Genomic DNA, 15967 nt, shown 5'->3' with positions numbered 1-15967 from the left:
ATAACTTTTCAACCTAGTTTAATAGGCGACATAGGGTTCTACAATCTGGATGCACGCAGTTGTTTTATTCCTTATTTATTGCTGTTTTGGCCTCAGACAACCAAATACAGGTATGCATGGCATGTTGAGCCCTGGAGAGCCCTCTGAGAGATTTAGCCAATGGATATGGAGGAAAAAAACGAAACTGTGTGGGGACTAGGTCCACCACCCTAAAAACTATGAATAGCCTCAAAGTATTCAGATAGTGTGATTATAGATATAGACATAAACAAAAATTCTGTCTGCATCTAGCAAAATGACATACATTGGATGGTAAAGATGTGAACCATATATCAATTATCTGCTTATAAAAGTTGAACGTGTTTAACAACAGTATTAATAAATTCAACCTTTACCATTAGAGATCGATAACTGCTCATCCATAATAATTTCTAAAATAAATAATACCACTTGAACTTTACTAAAATATCAATGCTCATATATAGGAAGGACTTGAAAGAATCTTGGAGATACTTTGGTACAATATTTTATAGATGAAAACCACCAAGGCCCAGAGAAGCCACATGACTTTGCTGAAGATCGCACAGGTAGCTAGAAAGGCCAGGACTTTTACTATTAAATTGACTTTTTCTCTGCCACATACTGCCTGAGAGGAAATTTCACTAATTTTTTCCTAATATATATTAGTGGTATTTGCATCCAAGCCTAATAATAATAAATATAATGTTAGAAGAAAATTACTTTAATAAAAATAAATTTATTTTATTCAGATGAGGTATTTCATAAAGTATTCTCATATGCTAGAATAATTCCAAGATTGTTTCTGGGGGAAAATAATTACTGAACATCAAAACCTTTTAATTGCATACTATGTAGTTAATGAGGGCTGAATTTTATGTAACTTTTCTGAACCATTATTAATCATGTCACCATGCAGAAACAAATTTAATGAGCCAAATTACAATCTCTACAATTAACAGAAATAAAACTTACAAATAACTTCACTTTGTTCACTAAAATTATATTTAACACTCAGTGGGATGAGGCCATCTTTTTGCACACTTTCCAATCATTTTTAAAAGCTTACTTATTTTTTTCACTTGATAGCTGAAGAACTGTATTTTCAGAAAATATAGGTATCAAAACTACATAAAATACAGCAAAGGCAAAACAAGCCTTTCAATACCTAATAGCTCTGTTTATCTGCAAAGAATTGACAACTGAATTTAAACAAAATTTCTTTTTGAGGCCATATGACTAAATGAGGTTATGGAAAAGCTGTAACTGTGAGCGCCCCCATGGCTATGATGCTATAGGACAGGGATGCTGGAGCATCCCTAGAGTGTGAGCATGTTAAGGATACATTAAGAGGAGTTATGAGGCTCCCTCAGGCTTAATGAGGTCATGCCAGGTAGGGTGTTGGAGGAAGAAAGGATCAGTACACCTTTCCAGCCTGTGAGTTTATGTGCGCTTACCAGATTTCACCATAATGAGTTCACCTATAGCCATGTCTGTAGGTTACCAATTTGAAAATGTACAACTGCACCACAGTGAGGTACTTGCATTCTTTGGTGCTATGCATTGATCATGGATTGACTTCTCATGATGCTACAATAAAAAGAAGTTAAGTTATTGGGCATAAGGGATACCCAACTATTAAGGAAAGTAACTAACACTGATCCTTCTGAAATTTAAAATGTAAGAAACATTTATATTTACTAATTTGTGTTTGAAAACGCTTACTCATATAAAACTTCCATTGTTATATAAAGACTTTCATGATGCAACTCCCTGGCTTTTAAATTTAAAAAGTACTGAATAAAATTCTTAATCCTAAGTTGTTGTCACTGCTCCTGAGTTTTCTGACTGAAGTAAAAGAGAGAATCACCCCAAACGGGTCATTTATGACACCATAAATTCAGTGTGAAACCTGCTGCACAACGACAAATTATTTCCGACAAATAAATACATACGTTCACATTTATAAAAACTTTCCATGTTACTCATAAAAACAAATGTCATAAAATTTATACACTGAATAAAATAAAAATCAGTTTTAATGAAGATTTAGCTGTCATCCTCCTAAATAAAAAGTTCTGTTTGAGGTATCACTTTGAGACATGCCAATATGGCATATTTGTAAAACAACCCGGGAGTCTATTCTAAAAATCCTGCCGGACACAACATTATCCCTGTAAAACTTACTAATAGGCTGATTTAGACTTGTGTTTTTAAACAGGAGGAAATATTTTAATAGTTTCAAAAACACAAGAGGCAGGTACTTGCATGTCATAAAACAATGAAACTTTGTTATATTTTCATTATCCTCTTCCTGCTAATACCACTCATTTAAAAGTCCTAGTCAAGACCAGTAAGTCAGTTTCATCTTCTCTGACATCCAAACAAAAGCCAGAGATTAAAAAACAACAGTGAAGAATATTAGTATCTTCATACATTATCATAGGATATTAAAAGCGATTAAATTCATCGGCGTCAAGAGCAAAGCATTACCCCTTACCTCCGTTATCCCTGGAAGGTAGATATTTGATTCAGCACACTTATTAACTGCCAGGTAGAGTAAGTACCTGTGTTGACTGTAATAAAGCCATTTACAATCAACTTATGAAGTAAAAGCACTAGTCAAACATACAGAGACATGAATACCAAAACTGATATGTTTTGTATGTACAGATATTCATCCTTGGGGCATGGCTACCAAGTAATAAGACTGATTCAATACTTCATAATCATAGTACATCAAAAATATACTGCCAGAGGATAATGGTATTATATATAAAAAATGTCTATGTGGACAAGCCTGCGATTTATTGCAAAGCATAATTCTATAGCAAATTCCAAGGAAGGTGAATTGATTTTCAAAACCAAAATTTTAAATTTAATGGCTTAAGCCACAGTCTGTTACTTTTTGGTGATTTCAGATAAAGTAGGGGTAGAAGAATGCTTTTCCTTTTTTTTCTTCTTTTTTTCCTTTTTGTGATGTTTTCCCTTTTTGGACTTATTCTTTTTTTCTTTTTTCTTTTCTTTCTTCTGATATTTTTGTTTCTTTTGTTTTGAAGTGTCCTCTTCAGTGGAATTGGATGAATAAGACCTATGGGCAATAATATATACTGACTGATAACTGCATTTATAGCTGATAGCTAAATTTAAATGGGATTGATCAACCTTAAATTCTTCTTAAAGCAAGGTTGGGGTATAAACAAAGAAACTCAAAATGTGCTTTATACATTTGAATTCTCTTAAGATACTGAATGTGAAATTTTTGCTACTTGGTCACAGAAACTGACAAAACAAATCTCTATTCTGCCCAACCTTGGTTACATAAGCTTCATATAGTTATATATAGTTATATAAGTTATAAGTTTGGTAAGATAATAATTATTTTTCTAATTTTCAGTTTTTCATCCTATCATACCCTTCAAAATCTTACAAGGCAAATCAAACCTCATAACATGTATGCCAGGGGTCCCCAAACTTTTTACACAGGGGGCCAGTTCACTGTCCCTCAGACTGTTGGAGGGCCGGACTATAAAAAAAACTATGAACAAATCCCTATGCACACTGCACATATTTTAAAGTAAAAAAAAAACCGGGAAAAAATACAATATTTAAAATAAAGAACAAGTAAATTTAAATCAACAAACTGACCAGTATTTCAATGGGAACTATGGGCCTGCTTTTGGATGAGATGGTCAATGTGCTCTCACTGACCACCAATAAAAGAGGTGCCCCTTCCAGAAGTGCGGCAGGGGCCGGATAAATGGCCTCCGCGGGCCTGGCCGTAGTTTGGGGACCCCTGATGTATGCAATGACTTGTTAGCATATTCTAGAGATTTTTAACCCTTTCATCTCATAGCACACAAACTAACTACTATAATTCTGCAGCAAACCAAGAAATATATGTTTTGGCAATATGACAAAAAAATAGGTATGATTTTGAGTCATTCATACTGCACAGCTATTGTTGTGTTGGCTGTTGTCATTTTTTTTACCTGACAATCTAAGAGAAAGGAAGTCAGTGCCCCTGACTAAAATAGTCAGGTATTGCATGTTTTAAAAATTCTTGCAGCATACCAGTTGAAAATCACTGGCACATTCTCTTAAATGAGCCATAAAGGGATACAATTATATAAAAAGGGTCATAATTATATACCTCAGTATAAATGGAAGAAAGCTGAAGATTAGCAAAACAAAAGCACCTTTGTTAATTCTTTGGTTTTTAAAGTTAAAGTACTTGATTCCTCTAGGCGCATCAGATGAACACTTTAAAGTAATTTTCACTAGTTGCAGAAAAGATGCTTTTAAATGAATCCTCTATAAATGAATGACAATGATTTATCACTATACTTTATTTTTCTAATATTATTATATTGGGGGGAAAAAAAACCTGTAGAAGTCCTTTCTCTAAAATTAAAGGAGGTAAAAAAAAATAAAAATAAAAAACAGAAAAGTCATCTCTTAAGACTTTATATGAAGTGTGCAACAACCGACCTAAACCCAAATATGTATAGAAAGACAGACATTAAGTTAATTTAAAATCAAATAGACATCTCAAGAGACAGTTCAGTGATCTAGACATTAGAAGGTAAAACCCAAACTAAAAAATCCTGACAAGAACTTAAAGAGGAGAAAAAGTAAACTCACGAGACTACCAGGCTGTGCCTGCAGAGTGACTTGAGGGGACTCCTTGACTGCCTCTGGCGTTTAGGGACCCGAATTACCTGTTCCAAGGAGGCTGTATTATTCCTTTCTTGTTCTTGTCTGCTTGTTGAAGATGTCTGGCTTCCCTCAGCTTATTTTCTCTTGCTCCCTCTCTTCAACTCTTTTATTCTCAACTCGGTTCTGTTTCCTTGTTTTAAAGACCCTGCTTGACCTTTGGATTCTGACTAGAACTTCTCTGCCTGTACATTTTTCCTTTGGCTTTTTGGTTCTGGATTTTCATTTTTATGGCAAAACGTTAGATTTTGGTATAGCAACTCTATTAGGTGCATTATTTCTGCTAAATGTGTCTAGAAATATAATTCATATAATTTCAGGCTGTCTGAGGTTTGTGAGGTCTAAGGCAAAAAGACATGAACAAATAATCTGTTAATATAAAACAAGTATATTAGATTTAAAAAAATAATCTAACTTTTCTTATAAGCAATCCACTTTGCTATGGTAATATCAATAATTCAAACATATAATAGTCAGGAATACACAATACATTGAATTCTATCTCCCTATTAGTTTTTATATTAAACATTATTATTTAACTCCTAGCACTTGAAAGTAAGCTAATAATTCCAACTTATAAAATAGCTGAAGTGTTAAAATGTATATACTAAATGCTGTATAAAATACCCAATTTGCAGAATCTACTGTCAAAGCCAAATTATAATTGACATGTGCCTTAGAAAATGTCTATATGTATATGTTTGTTCTAGTATAAATGAAATTGCATTCATTAACTATGAGAAAGTTGCCAGTTAACTCCTTTAATCTATTTCTTTAACCAGTTAATTGTTAAAAGAGTTGATACAAAAATTCATAGGTGGTTGGTTGTTTTGAAGGAACTGAAGGAATTTTTAGCATGATGAGTACATAAATTGTATTAATAACTTAATTTTTTATACATGGCAATGATATTTTGAAAATACAAACATTTAAGCCCCAGCTTCATACACATGAGGACGAAATATATACGTAAAGAATAGTGACATACATTTCACTAAATGATTAAGTAATGTTCTAAAATGTAAAATTTTGGAATTTTTAAAAGGAGGAGAGGGGTAGTATTTATTTATATCTTGATTTGCTCCTAAAAGAAAATTTAAGGTGGCTCAGTGTTGACTTTATTTTTGATTCCTGAAATGAAGGACTTTTGTTATTTTACTGAAATAATTTAGCATCTAATGCCTATTAAGAAAAAAAATTAAATAAATGGGACTACACAAGAAAAAAATTTATAGTCCATCCTGGATTCACAGTCCTGCTTTAAAAAAAGATGTTCAAATGATACCTTTTCCTTTTCTTTTTCGGCTTGACTTTCTCTGTGCTTTTCGCTTTTTTCTTTTCCTCTTCTTCATTTATTCCTGTGTGTTGAGGAGGAAAGATTCAGGTCACCATGGGTCTCTCTATATATTAATACAGTATATAGTACAGCTTTTTACTTTGGTTGTTGGTTTATGATTTTCACTGGTTAGGAAATTATACTTTTCTTGTAACAATTTCCCCTTTCTTGAGTTTTAAAAAAACAAAGTATAATGTAATTAACATGTAACATTATATTAGTTTCAGGTGTTCAACATACTGATTCAATATCTGAATATACTGCAAAATGATCACCACAATAAATCTAGTTCACATCTGGCACCATATATAGTTATAAATTTTTTTTTAATGAAAACACCTAAGATCTACTCCTTTATCAGCTTTCAAATATATAAAATATTAATTATGGTTGCCATGCTATACATTGCATCCCCACAACTTATTTATTTTATAACTGGAAGCTTGTGCACTTTGCCCACCTTCGTCCATTTTGTCCCACTCCCACCCTGCCTCTGGCAACCCTCAACCTGTTTTTTGTATCTATGAGTTTTGCCCATTGCTTTTTTCTTTAGATCACACAAAGAAGTAAGACCATATGGTATTTGTATTGCTCTCTCTGACTTATTTCACTTAGCAAAATACTTTTAAGGTCCACTGATTACTTTTACTATATGCTTTCTATAAAAATTTTAAACACTACTAAGTATATTTAGTAAAATATTCTAGTACTTTAATGTTAATTCCTATAGCAAATCAATTTTTGGTGGGTACTGCTCCAGGACTGAAAAAGTGAAACAATATAATCAAGTACAGTTTTAAAAAAACTTTTGTTTATGAAACTAAATTTAAAAGGATGACATTGATCAATAAGAGTACATAGGTTTCAGGTGAACATCTCTACAGCATTTGAACTCTAGATTGTGTCGTGTGCCCATCACCCAGTCAAATCATTTTCTGTCACTGTATTTTGTCCCTCTCTACTACCCCCCCACCTCACTCACCCCCAAAGTACAGTTTTTTAACTTTATTTTTCAAACAAAATTGGGGTCATGAAATCCTAAGACCAGGATCCTAGGATCATGGGGCAATAACAACAGATTTAATATTTATGCTATTGGGAAGAAGGCAGACCAGCCAAGAATTTCAATTTCCATAGGATGCACACAGTTGAGTCCCTTGGAATTTTTTACTTCATATAGCTCAGACTCGGAGCTGAAGAAGCTGGCAAACTGGCAGTATCTACAGGTGCAGACAAAAACACCCTAAAAAAATGTTTTTTTCTGGGCAAAGGACCACGAAAGGAACAAGCTAGTGACTTGTGAAGCTGTGATAAGGTACCTCAACACCCCCATGTAAGAAACCTAAGTAGGGGGCCAGGGCTCTTACCTGCACTGGCCTGTACGAGACTCCCACTAAAAGAGTCAATACAGACTACATGGGGCGCTGGATGTCCACCCTCACACAGAAGTAATGAGGAACCCCTCTCATCTACACTGAAGTGTTTCCGGAGGAGATCTAAAGAAAGCCAGGGCATCCACCATCACCCAGCAGTAACAAGACCACCCTCACATGCGATTCCATGTGGGAAACTGGAACTCCTACCTCACCCAGCAACAACAAGACCACCCTCACATGCGATTCCATGTGGGAAACTGGAACTCCTACCTCACCCAGCAGTAACAAGACCACCCCCACATGTGATTCCATGTGGGAAACTGGAACTCCTATCTCACCCAGCAGTAACAAGACCACCCTCACATGCGATTCCATGTGGGAAACTGGAACTCCTACCTCACCCAGCAGTAACAAGGAGCCATGCCCACCTTGGGTGTTGGTGGAGGGTAAGTAGGAAAACAGGCCTTTTTTCTCCACCTGGCTATAACAAGGTAGCCTCTCCACTTTCCCTTCTAAAGTGGTACTAAGAAAATCAGAAGGTTTAAATACCAGAATTTCATAATATAATGTAAACATGTCCAACTTTCAACTGAAAAAACTCTGATTTTGAATTAAGTGAAAACTAAAACAATCAGTAGATGACAACACCATAATGCAGTGGTTCTCAAACTTTTTGAAGTTGGGGCGCATTTAAAATTCTACAAATAATTGTAGGCACACTATATACAAATTTCTGAGAAATATATTATAATAATTAAGTCAAATATTAAAGGAAAAAATATCAAGTCCAAGCGCGCTTTTATGGTAATTAAACAAAATAAATATGACAAAATTAAATTTATTCTGACATTAAAAAACATTTTTATGTTACACTTTTTGAGTTATGCTTTTTAGAATTTGTAAAAAAGAGGGGTTAAAAAAACAACAAAAAAGTTATCTTTATATATATATATATATATATATATATATATACACACACACACACACGCTTAGTTAAGATTTAGTAAATTTGGTAGGTCCCAGAACGAATGTGTTAAATTTTTTCATTCTTATGTTTATGCGAAACATGAGCCTGATGTGTCCTAGCGATTTCTTCAATGTTTGGGCATATATTTGAAAGGAAAACTCTCATTTTCTTGTCAATACATTGAAGAATTTCTCTCTTTTTACCCTTAATTATGTTGAGTGCAATAAACCCCCACCATACATATTATCTTAACTTTACACCAAACAAAGGATAGAAGAAACTTGCCTCCAGTCTTTCCGGGGAACATGGGGGTAGCGGAAAAAATCCAGCACCACAGCTTAACAGCCTTTTGCAACCTAATCAGTCAAGTGAGGTGGGGGGTTGGGCAGACTGTCAGCTTACAGCCAATTCCCCACACCTTTGTCCCTCAAAAATCTAAACTCCAAAAACACTGTTGGTTTTTTGGCCCCCAACAGGCACATATTTCTCTGGAATACCATAAGGCACACCTGAAAATCGCTAGGGCGCACACTTTGAGAACTACTGCTATAATGAGAGATATGAGAATTATCTAGAAAAGATTTTAGAGCAGCCATAACTTAAACAGGCTTCTTCTGAATATGCTTGATGCAAATGAGAAAACAGAACGCTCAGAAGAAAGAGAAAATCCAAAAAAGAACCAAATAGAAATGTTAGGACTAAATATACAATAAACTGAAAACATTTAAAAAGCTCAGTGGATGGGCTCATGGAAGAGTGGAAGGCACTGAAGATATAATCACTTAACTGTTAGATAGAACAATAGTCATCAGCCAATCTAAACAATTAAGAGAGAACAGACTTTTTTTTTAAAAAAAAGAACACAGCCACAGGGACTTGTGGAACAAAACAAGACAGCAGCATAGATTTAGTAAATTTGGGCCCCTGGAGTCCTGGGATGGGAGGGTAAAGAAGGTGGTTCTTAAAAAGTACTTGAAGAAGTAATAGCTGAGAACTTCCTACATTTGTGGAGACATCAACTTCAAGAAGGTGAGTAAATCCCATATAGGGCAAACCCAAAGAAATTCATAGCAAGATACATTATAACCAACTTTTTTTTTTAAAAGATCTATTGATCTAGAGAAAGGAGAGAGAGGGAGAGAGAGGCAGGGGAGAGGAGCAGGAAGCATCAATTCATAGTTACTTCTTGTATGTGCCCTGCCCAGGCAAGCCCGATGTTTTATTTATTTTTTATTTATTTATTTATTTATTTTTAATGGGGTGACATCAGTAAATCAAGATACATATATTCAAAGATAACATGTCCAGGTTATCTTGTCATTCAATTATGTTGCATACCCATCACCCAAAGTCAGATTGTCCTCTGTCACCCTCTATCTAGTTCTCTTTGTGCCCCTCCCTCTCCCCCTTCCCTCTCCCACTCCCCCCTCCCCCGTAACCACCACACTCCTATCAATGTCTCTTGGTCTCACCTTTATGTCCCATCTACATATGGAATAATGCAGTTCCTGGTTTTTTCTGATTTACTTATTTCACTCTGTATAATGTTGTCAAGATCCCACCATTTTGCTATAAATGATCCAATGTCATCATTTCTTATGGCTGAGTAGTATTCCATAGTGTATATGTGCCACATCTTCTTTATCCAGTCATCTATTGACGGGCTTTTTGGTTGTTTCCATGTCCTGGCCACTGTGAACAATGCTGCAATGAACATGGGGCTGCATGTGTCTTTACGAGTCAATGTTTCTGAGTTTTTTGGGGTATATACCCAGTAGAGGGATTGCTGGGTCATAAGGTAGTTCCATTTTCAGTTTTTTGAGGAACCACCATACTTTCTTCCATAATGGTTGTACTACTTTACATTCCCACCAACAGTGGATGAGGGTTCCTTTTTCTCCACAACCTCTCCAACATTTGCTATTACCTGTCTTGTTAATAATAGCTAATCTAACAGGTGTGAGGTGGTATCTCATTGCAGTTTTGATTTGCATTTCTCTAATAACTAAAGAAGATGAGCATCTTTTCATATATCTGTTGGCCATTTGTATTTCTTCCTGGGAGAAGTGTCTGTTCATATCCTCTTCCCATTTTTTTATTGGATTGTTTGTTTGTTTGTTGTTGAGTTTTATGAGTTCTTTGTATATTTTGGATATTAGGCCCTTATCTGAGCAGGTGTTTAAAAATATCATTTCCCAATTAGTTGGCTGTCTGTTTATCTTGTTATCAGTTTCTCTTGCTGAGCAAAAACTTCTTAGTCTGATATAGTCCCAATCATTAATTTTTGCTTTCACTTCTCTTGCCTGTGGAGTCAAATTCATAAAATGTTCTTTAAAGCCCAGGTCCATGAGTTTAGTACCTATGTCTTCTTCTATGTACTTTATTGTTTCAGGTCTTATGTTTAGATCTTTGATCCATTTTGAGTTAATTTTAGTACAGGGGGACAAACTGTAGTCCAGCTTCATTCTTTTGCATGTGGCTTTCCAGTTTTCCCAGCACCATTTGTTGAAGAGGCTTTCTTTTCTCCATTGTGTGTTGTTGGCCCCTTTATCAAAAATTATTTGACTATATATATGTGGTTTTATTTCTGGACTTTCTATTCTGTTCCATTGGTCTGAGTGTCTATTTTTCTGCCAATACCATGCTGTTTTGATTGTCGTGGCCCTATAATAGAGTTTGAAGTCAGGTATTGTAATGCCCCCAGCTTCATTCCTTTTTAGGATTGCTTTGGCTATTCGGGGTTTTTTATAGTTCCATATAAATCTAATTAGTTTTTGCTCCATTTCTTTAAAAAATGTCATTGGAATTTTGATGGGAATTGCATTAAATTTGTATATTGCTTTGGGTAATATGGCCATCTTGATTATATTTATTCTACCTAACCAAGAACAAGGAATATTCTTCCATCTCATAATATCTTTTTCGATTTCCCTTAACAATGGTTTATAGTTTTCATTGTATAAGTCCTTTACATTCTTTGTTATGTTTATTCCTAGGTATTTTATTTTTTTTGTTGCAATCGTAAAGGGGATTATTCTTTTGAGTTCAATCTCAAATGTTTCATTGTTGGCATATAGAAAGGCTATTGACTTCTGTATGTTAATTTTGTATCCTGCGACCTTACTGTATTGGCTTATTGTTTCTAGTAGTCTTTTTGTGGACTCTTTGGGGTTTTCGATGTATAGGATCATATCATCTGCAAAAAGCGATACCTTTACTTCTTCTTTTCCGATATGGATGCCTTTTATTTATTTGTCTTGTCTGATTGCTGTGGCAAGAACCTCTAGTACCACATTAAATAAGAGTGGAGAGAGTGGACAACCCTGTCTTGTTCCTGATTTAAGGGGGAAAGCCTTCAGTTTTGGGCCATTTAGTATGATGTTAGCTGATGGTTTATCATATATGGCCTTTATCATGTTGAGATATTTTCCTTCTATACCCATTTTGTTGAGTCTTAAACATAAAATTGTGTTGTATTTTATCAAAAGCCTTTTCTGCATCTATTGATAATATCATGTGGTTCTTGTTCTTTGTTTTGTTGATATGGTGTATTATGTTAACCGTTTTACGTATGTTGAACCATCCTTGAGATTCTGGGATGAATCCCACTTGATCATGAGCAAGCCTGATGTTTTAAACCCACAACCTCAGCATTCCAGGTTGACAGTTTATCCACTGTGCCACCACAGGTCAGGTGATAACCAAACTTTTGAAAACTAATGACAAAGGGAAAATCTTGAAAGTTGCCAGATAAAAATGATCATTACTTATAAAATATTTAGAATAAAAGCAAATTTCTTATCAGAAAGCATGGAAGCCCAAAGGAAGTCAGACAACAGTTTTAAATGCTGAAAAAAGAACTGTCAGCATAGAATCTTCTGCCCAGTAAAAATATTCTTTAGGAATAAAGGTGAAATAAGACATTCTCAGATAAGGAAAGAATTTGTCACTAGCAGATATACCCTAAAAATGGCTAAAGAAAGTTCTCTAAATGTAAAAGAAATGACATAAGAAGGAACCCTGGAGCATCAAGAAGAGAGAACACAGGGAGAAAAATACTTTAGGGTAAGCAAAAATAGGCTTCCCTCCTCCTGAATTTTTAAATTATGTTTGATGGTGGAAGCTAAAACTTAACAGTCTGATTTTGGTTCTAAATGCACATAAAAGGACATATTTAGAACTAAACTGTAAATGGGAGAGGGCACAAGGACAGAAAGAGAGGTAAGGTTTCTATATTTTTCTTGAACTGGTAAAGTGACAATTGCAGTAGACTATGATAAATTATATATATATATATAAAATGCCTAGAGCAGGGGTCCCCAAACTTTTTACACCGGGGGCCAGTTCACTGTCCCTCAGACCGTTGGAGGGCCGGACTATAAAAAAAACTATGGACAAATCCCTGTGCACACTGCACATATCTTATTTGGGACCCCTGGCCTAGAGTAACCACTAAACGTGCTATACAAAACATCACAGAAAAATTTTAAAACACTATAGATATACTGGAAGACACTGTAGATAAAATCAAAATGGGATACTATAACTCAGGGGTCCCCAAACTACGGTCCGTGGGCCACATGCGGCCCCCTGAGGCCATTTATCCGGCCCCCGCCGCACTTCTGGAAGGGCACCTCTTTCATTGGTGGTCAGTGAGAGGAGCATAGTTCCCATTGAAATATTGGTCAGTTTGTTGATTTAAATTTACTTGTTCTTTATTTTAAATATTGTATTTGTTCCCGTTTTGTTTTTTTTTACTTTAAAATAAGATATGTGCAGTGTGCACAGGGATTTGTCCATAGTTTTTTTTATAGTCCGGCCCTCCAACGGTCTGAGGGACAGTGAACTGGCCCCCGGTGTAAAAAGTTTGGGGACCCCTGCTATAACTGTTCAAGTGAACTATAGGTAAATCAAAGCATTATAGGTAATTCTAAAACATGTTCAAGTAACTCCCAAGGAAGGCAGGAAAAATAAAACAAAAATGAAAAACTGAGAACAAGCAGAAAACAAATAATGAAATGACAATTCCCCTTAACATATAAAAAAATTACATTATCCCTGGATGGTTGGCTCAGCGGTAGAGCATCTGCCCAGCATTTGGAAGTCCAGGGTTCAATTCCCAGCCAGGGCACACAGGAGAAGCACCTATCTGCTTCTCCACTTTTCCCCCCTCTCCTTTCCCTCTATCTCTCTTCCCCTCCCGCAGCCAAGGCTCCACTGGAGCAAAGTTGGCCCGGGCACTGGGGATGGCTCCATGGCCTCTGCCTCAGGCGCTAGAATGGCTCCAGTTGCAATGGAGTAATGGCCCAGATGGGCAGAGCATCAACTGCTGGTGGGCATGCCGGGTGGATCCTGGCCAGGCACATGGGGGGGGGGGGTCTGTCTGTCTGCCTCCCTGCTTCGCACTTCAAAAAAATACAAAAATAAATAAATAAAATAATTACATTAAATTATTGTTTATTTTTTAAAAGATTTTATTTATTGATTTCAGAGAGAGAAGAAAGAGACAAGAGAGAGAAGAGAGAAAAAAGAGAGAGAAAGGGTAGGGGGAGGAGCAGGAAGTATCAACTCCCATATGTGCCTTGACCAGGCAAGCCCCGGATTTCAAACCGGCAACCTCAGCATCCTAGGTTAATGCTTTACCCACTGCACCAACACAGGTCAGGCAAATTACATTAAATTTTAAAAAGGATACCAATGAAAAGAAATTGGCAGAGTGGACTAAAAAATATGACCCATCTGTATAATGTCTATAAGACTTTCACCTAAAATATAATAATATAGGCACATTGAAAGTAAAAGAACAGAAATGAATGTCTCAGACAAACATTGTCAAAAGACAGCTAAAATAGTTATATTAATATCAGATAAAACAGTTTTCAGAACAAAGAAAATTACCAGTGAGAAAAAGAAACATTTATGACAAAAGTTTCAACCCATCTACAAGCAATCCTAACTGTGCATGTACCAAACAACAAAGTTGAAAAACACATAAGACAATACTCATAGCCTTGCAAGGAGAAACATACAAATTCATAATGGTAGTTGGAGACTTCCAACACTTATCTCTCAACAATTGAAAGAAACTATAAATAAAGTCAAGGACCTAGAAGACCTCAGTATCAACATCAATCAACAGAATCTAAACAATCTTTAAAAAACACTCCACCTAACAAGACTTAAATACAGATTTTTAAAAAGTGACTACAGGTCAGAGACCAAGACAGAATATACATATCCTGGGCCATAATGCAAATCTCAATAAATATAAAAGAACTTAAATCACAGAGTATGTCTGTCCATGATAGATTCAAATGAGAAATCAGTAACAGAAGGATAACAAGGAAATATCCAAATTTTTGGAAAGAAAAAACAAAAATAATATACTGGGTACAGAAAAAATCTCAAGAAAACACATTGAACTGAATTAAATTGAAATTTAACATCAAAATTTGTGTAACACAGCAGTGCTGAGAGGGAAATTTATACCACTAAATGTTTACAAAAGAAAAGGAGAAAAGTCTCAAATTAATATTCTATGTTTCCATCTCAAGAACATAGGGGAAAAAAGCTAAATAAACCCAAAACCAGTAGAAGAAAATCATAAAGAATAGGAATTAATGAAATTGAAAACAAGAAAAAAAGAGAAGACACAAATTACCAATATCAGGAATAAAACAAGGTTCTTTCTAAGAATGTTGACATGTACACAAGCATATCAGGGAAAAGAATTTGAGTGTTCCTGTTGGGCAGATAAAATATATTATGCTCACTTTGTTAAAGATGGCGCTGCCCATGTGGAAGCCGCCGCCCAGGTGATATTAATGTGTGTTGGGGGCGGGCTGTGGGCAGGCAAGATCCTTGTAGCCTGGGGCTTGGTTTTAAGATTAAGCCTTTCCCACCTTTTTTGATGTGGGGTGGTGCAATCCCATCATGCCTCAGAGAAGTGACTTTGTATTAGAGATTTCCCCTATTTTGTATATTGGATTAAAGGTTATGAATCTACACTATAAAGTGGGGGCAGAACAGGAGCTTGCGCTCTTAGTTCCTGAGATTAACATTAGAACAGAGAACAGAGAGGAGAGCAGAGAAAGGCCATGTGGAGGAGGCCAGAAGAAGCAGCCAAGATGGAGGATTGCTGAGTGAGAAGCCAGTTTGTGCAGAGTTTGTGCAGGGAGAAGGAAGGAGATGGGGAACAGGGGTGAATAAGTCTGGTGAGCTAGAAACCTTTGATTCTAGGAAACTCGGATGAATCAGTAGCTTTGTGAGCACTGAATGTGAGTGGGTTTTGGAGCCCAGTGTGTGTTTTTACTTGCCCGCTGGGTGCAAGCTAGGATTAAAGATGATGGCCCACCAGTTTTTGACTCCATTGTTTCATTACCAACTTTAATTTCTTGGAAAATCATACAACCAACCTTTGGAGTACAAAATAGAAGGCCTAAAGGTCCTGAGTACTTTAGCACTTAAATTTTGTAGTGATTAACAAGAGTGGTGGTCTCTTATGTAACATCCAGGAGTTAGAGCTTAGGCTCCAGTGCTTACACATGGACTTGG

At 35.8% G+C, this 15967-nt stretch overlaps 1 protein-coding gene across 1 annotated transcript in view; it reads right to left on the bottom strand.

Moving 5' to 3' along the window:
- Positions 1-263: 263 nt before the first annotated feature.
- The window catches only part of SREK1IP1 (SREK1 interacting protein 1), a 37858-nt gene continuing 22154 nt past the window's right edge, over positions 264-15967 (bottom strand). The window contains exons 4-5 of the mRNA XM_066242411.1: positions 6020-6092; positions 264-3109 (exon numbers count right to left, since the gene is read on the bottom strand). Coding sequence (XP_066098508.1) covers positions 2920-3109; positions 6020-6092 — 263 coding nt within the window. The 3' untranslated portion in view covers positions 264-2919. The remainder of the gene's footprint in view (positions 3110-6019; positions 6093-15967) is intronic.

This window comes from Saccopteryx bilineata, chromosome 1, assembly GCF_036850765.1.
Source record: "Saccopteryx bilineata isolate mSacBil1 chromosome 1, mSacBil1_pri_phased_curated, whole genome shotgun sequence".
NCBI classification, from domain to species: Eukaryota; Metazoa; Chordata; class Mammalia; order Chiroptera; family Emballonuridae; genus Saccopteryx; species Saccopteryx bilineata.
This window is presented reverse-complemented; position numbering and strand designations above follow the sequence as displayed.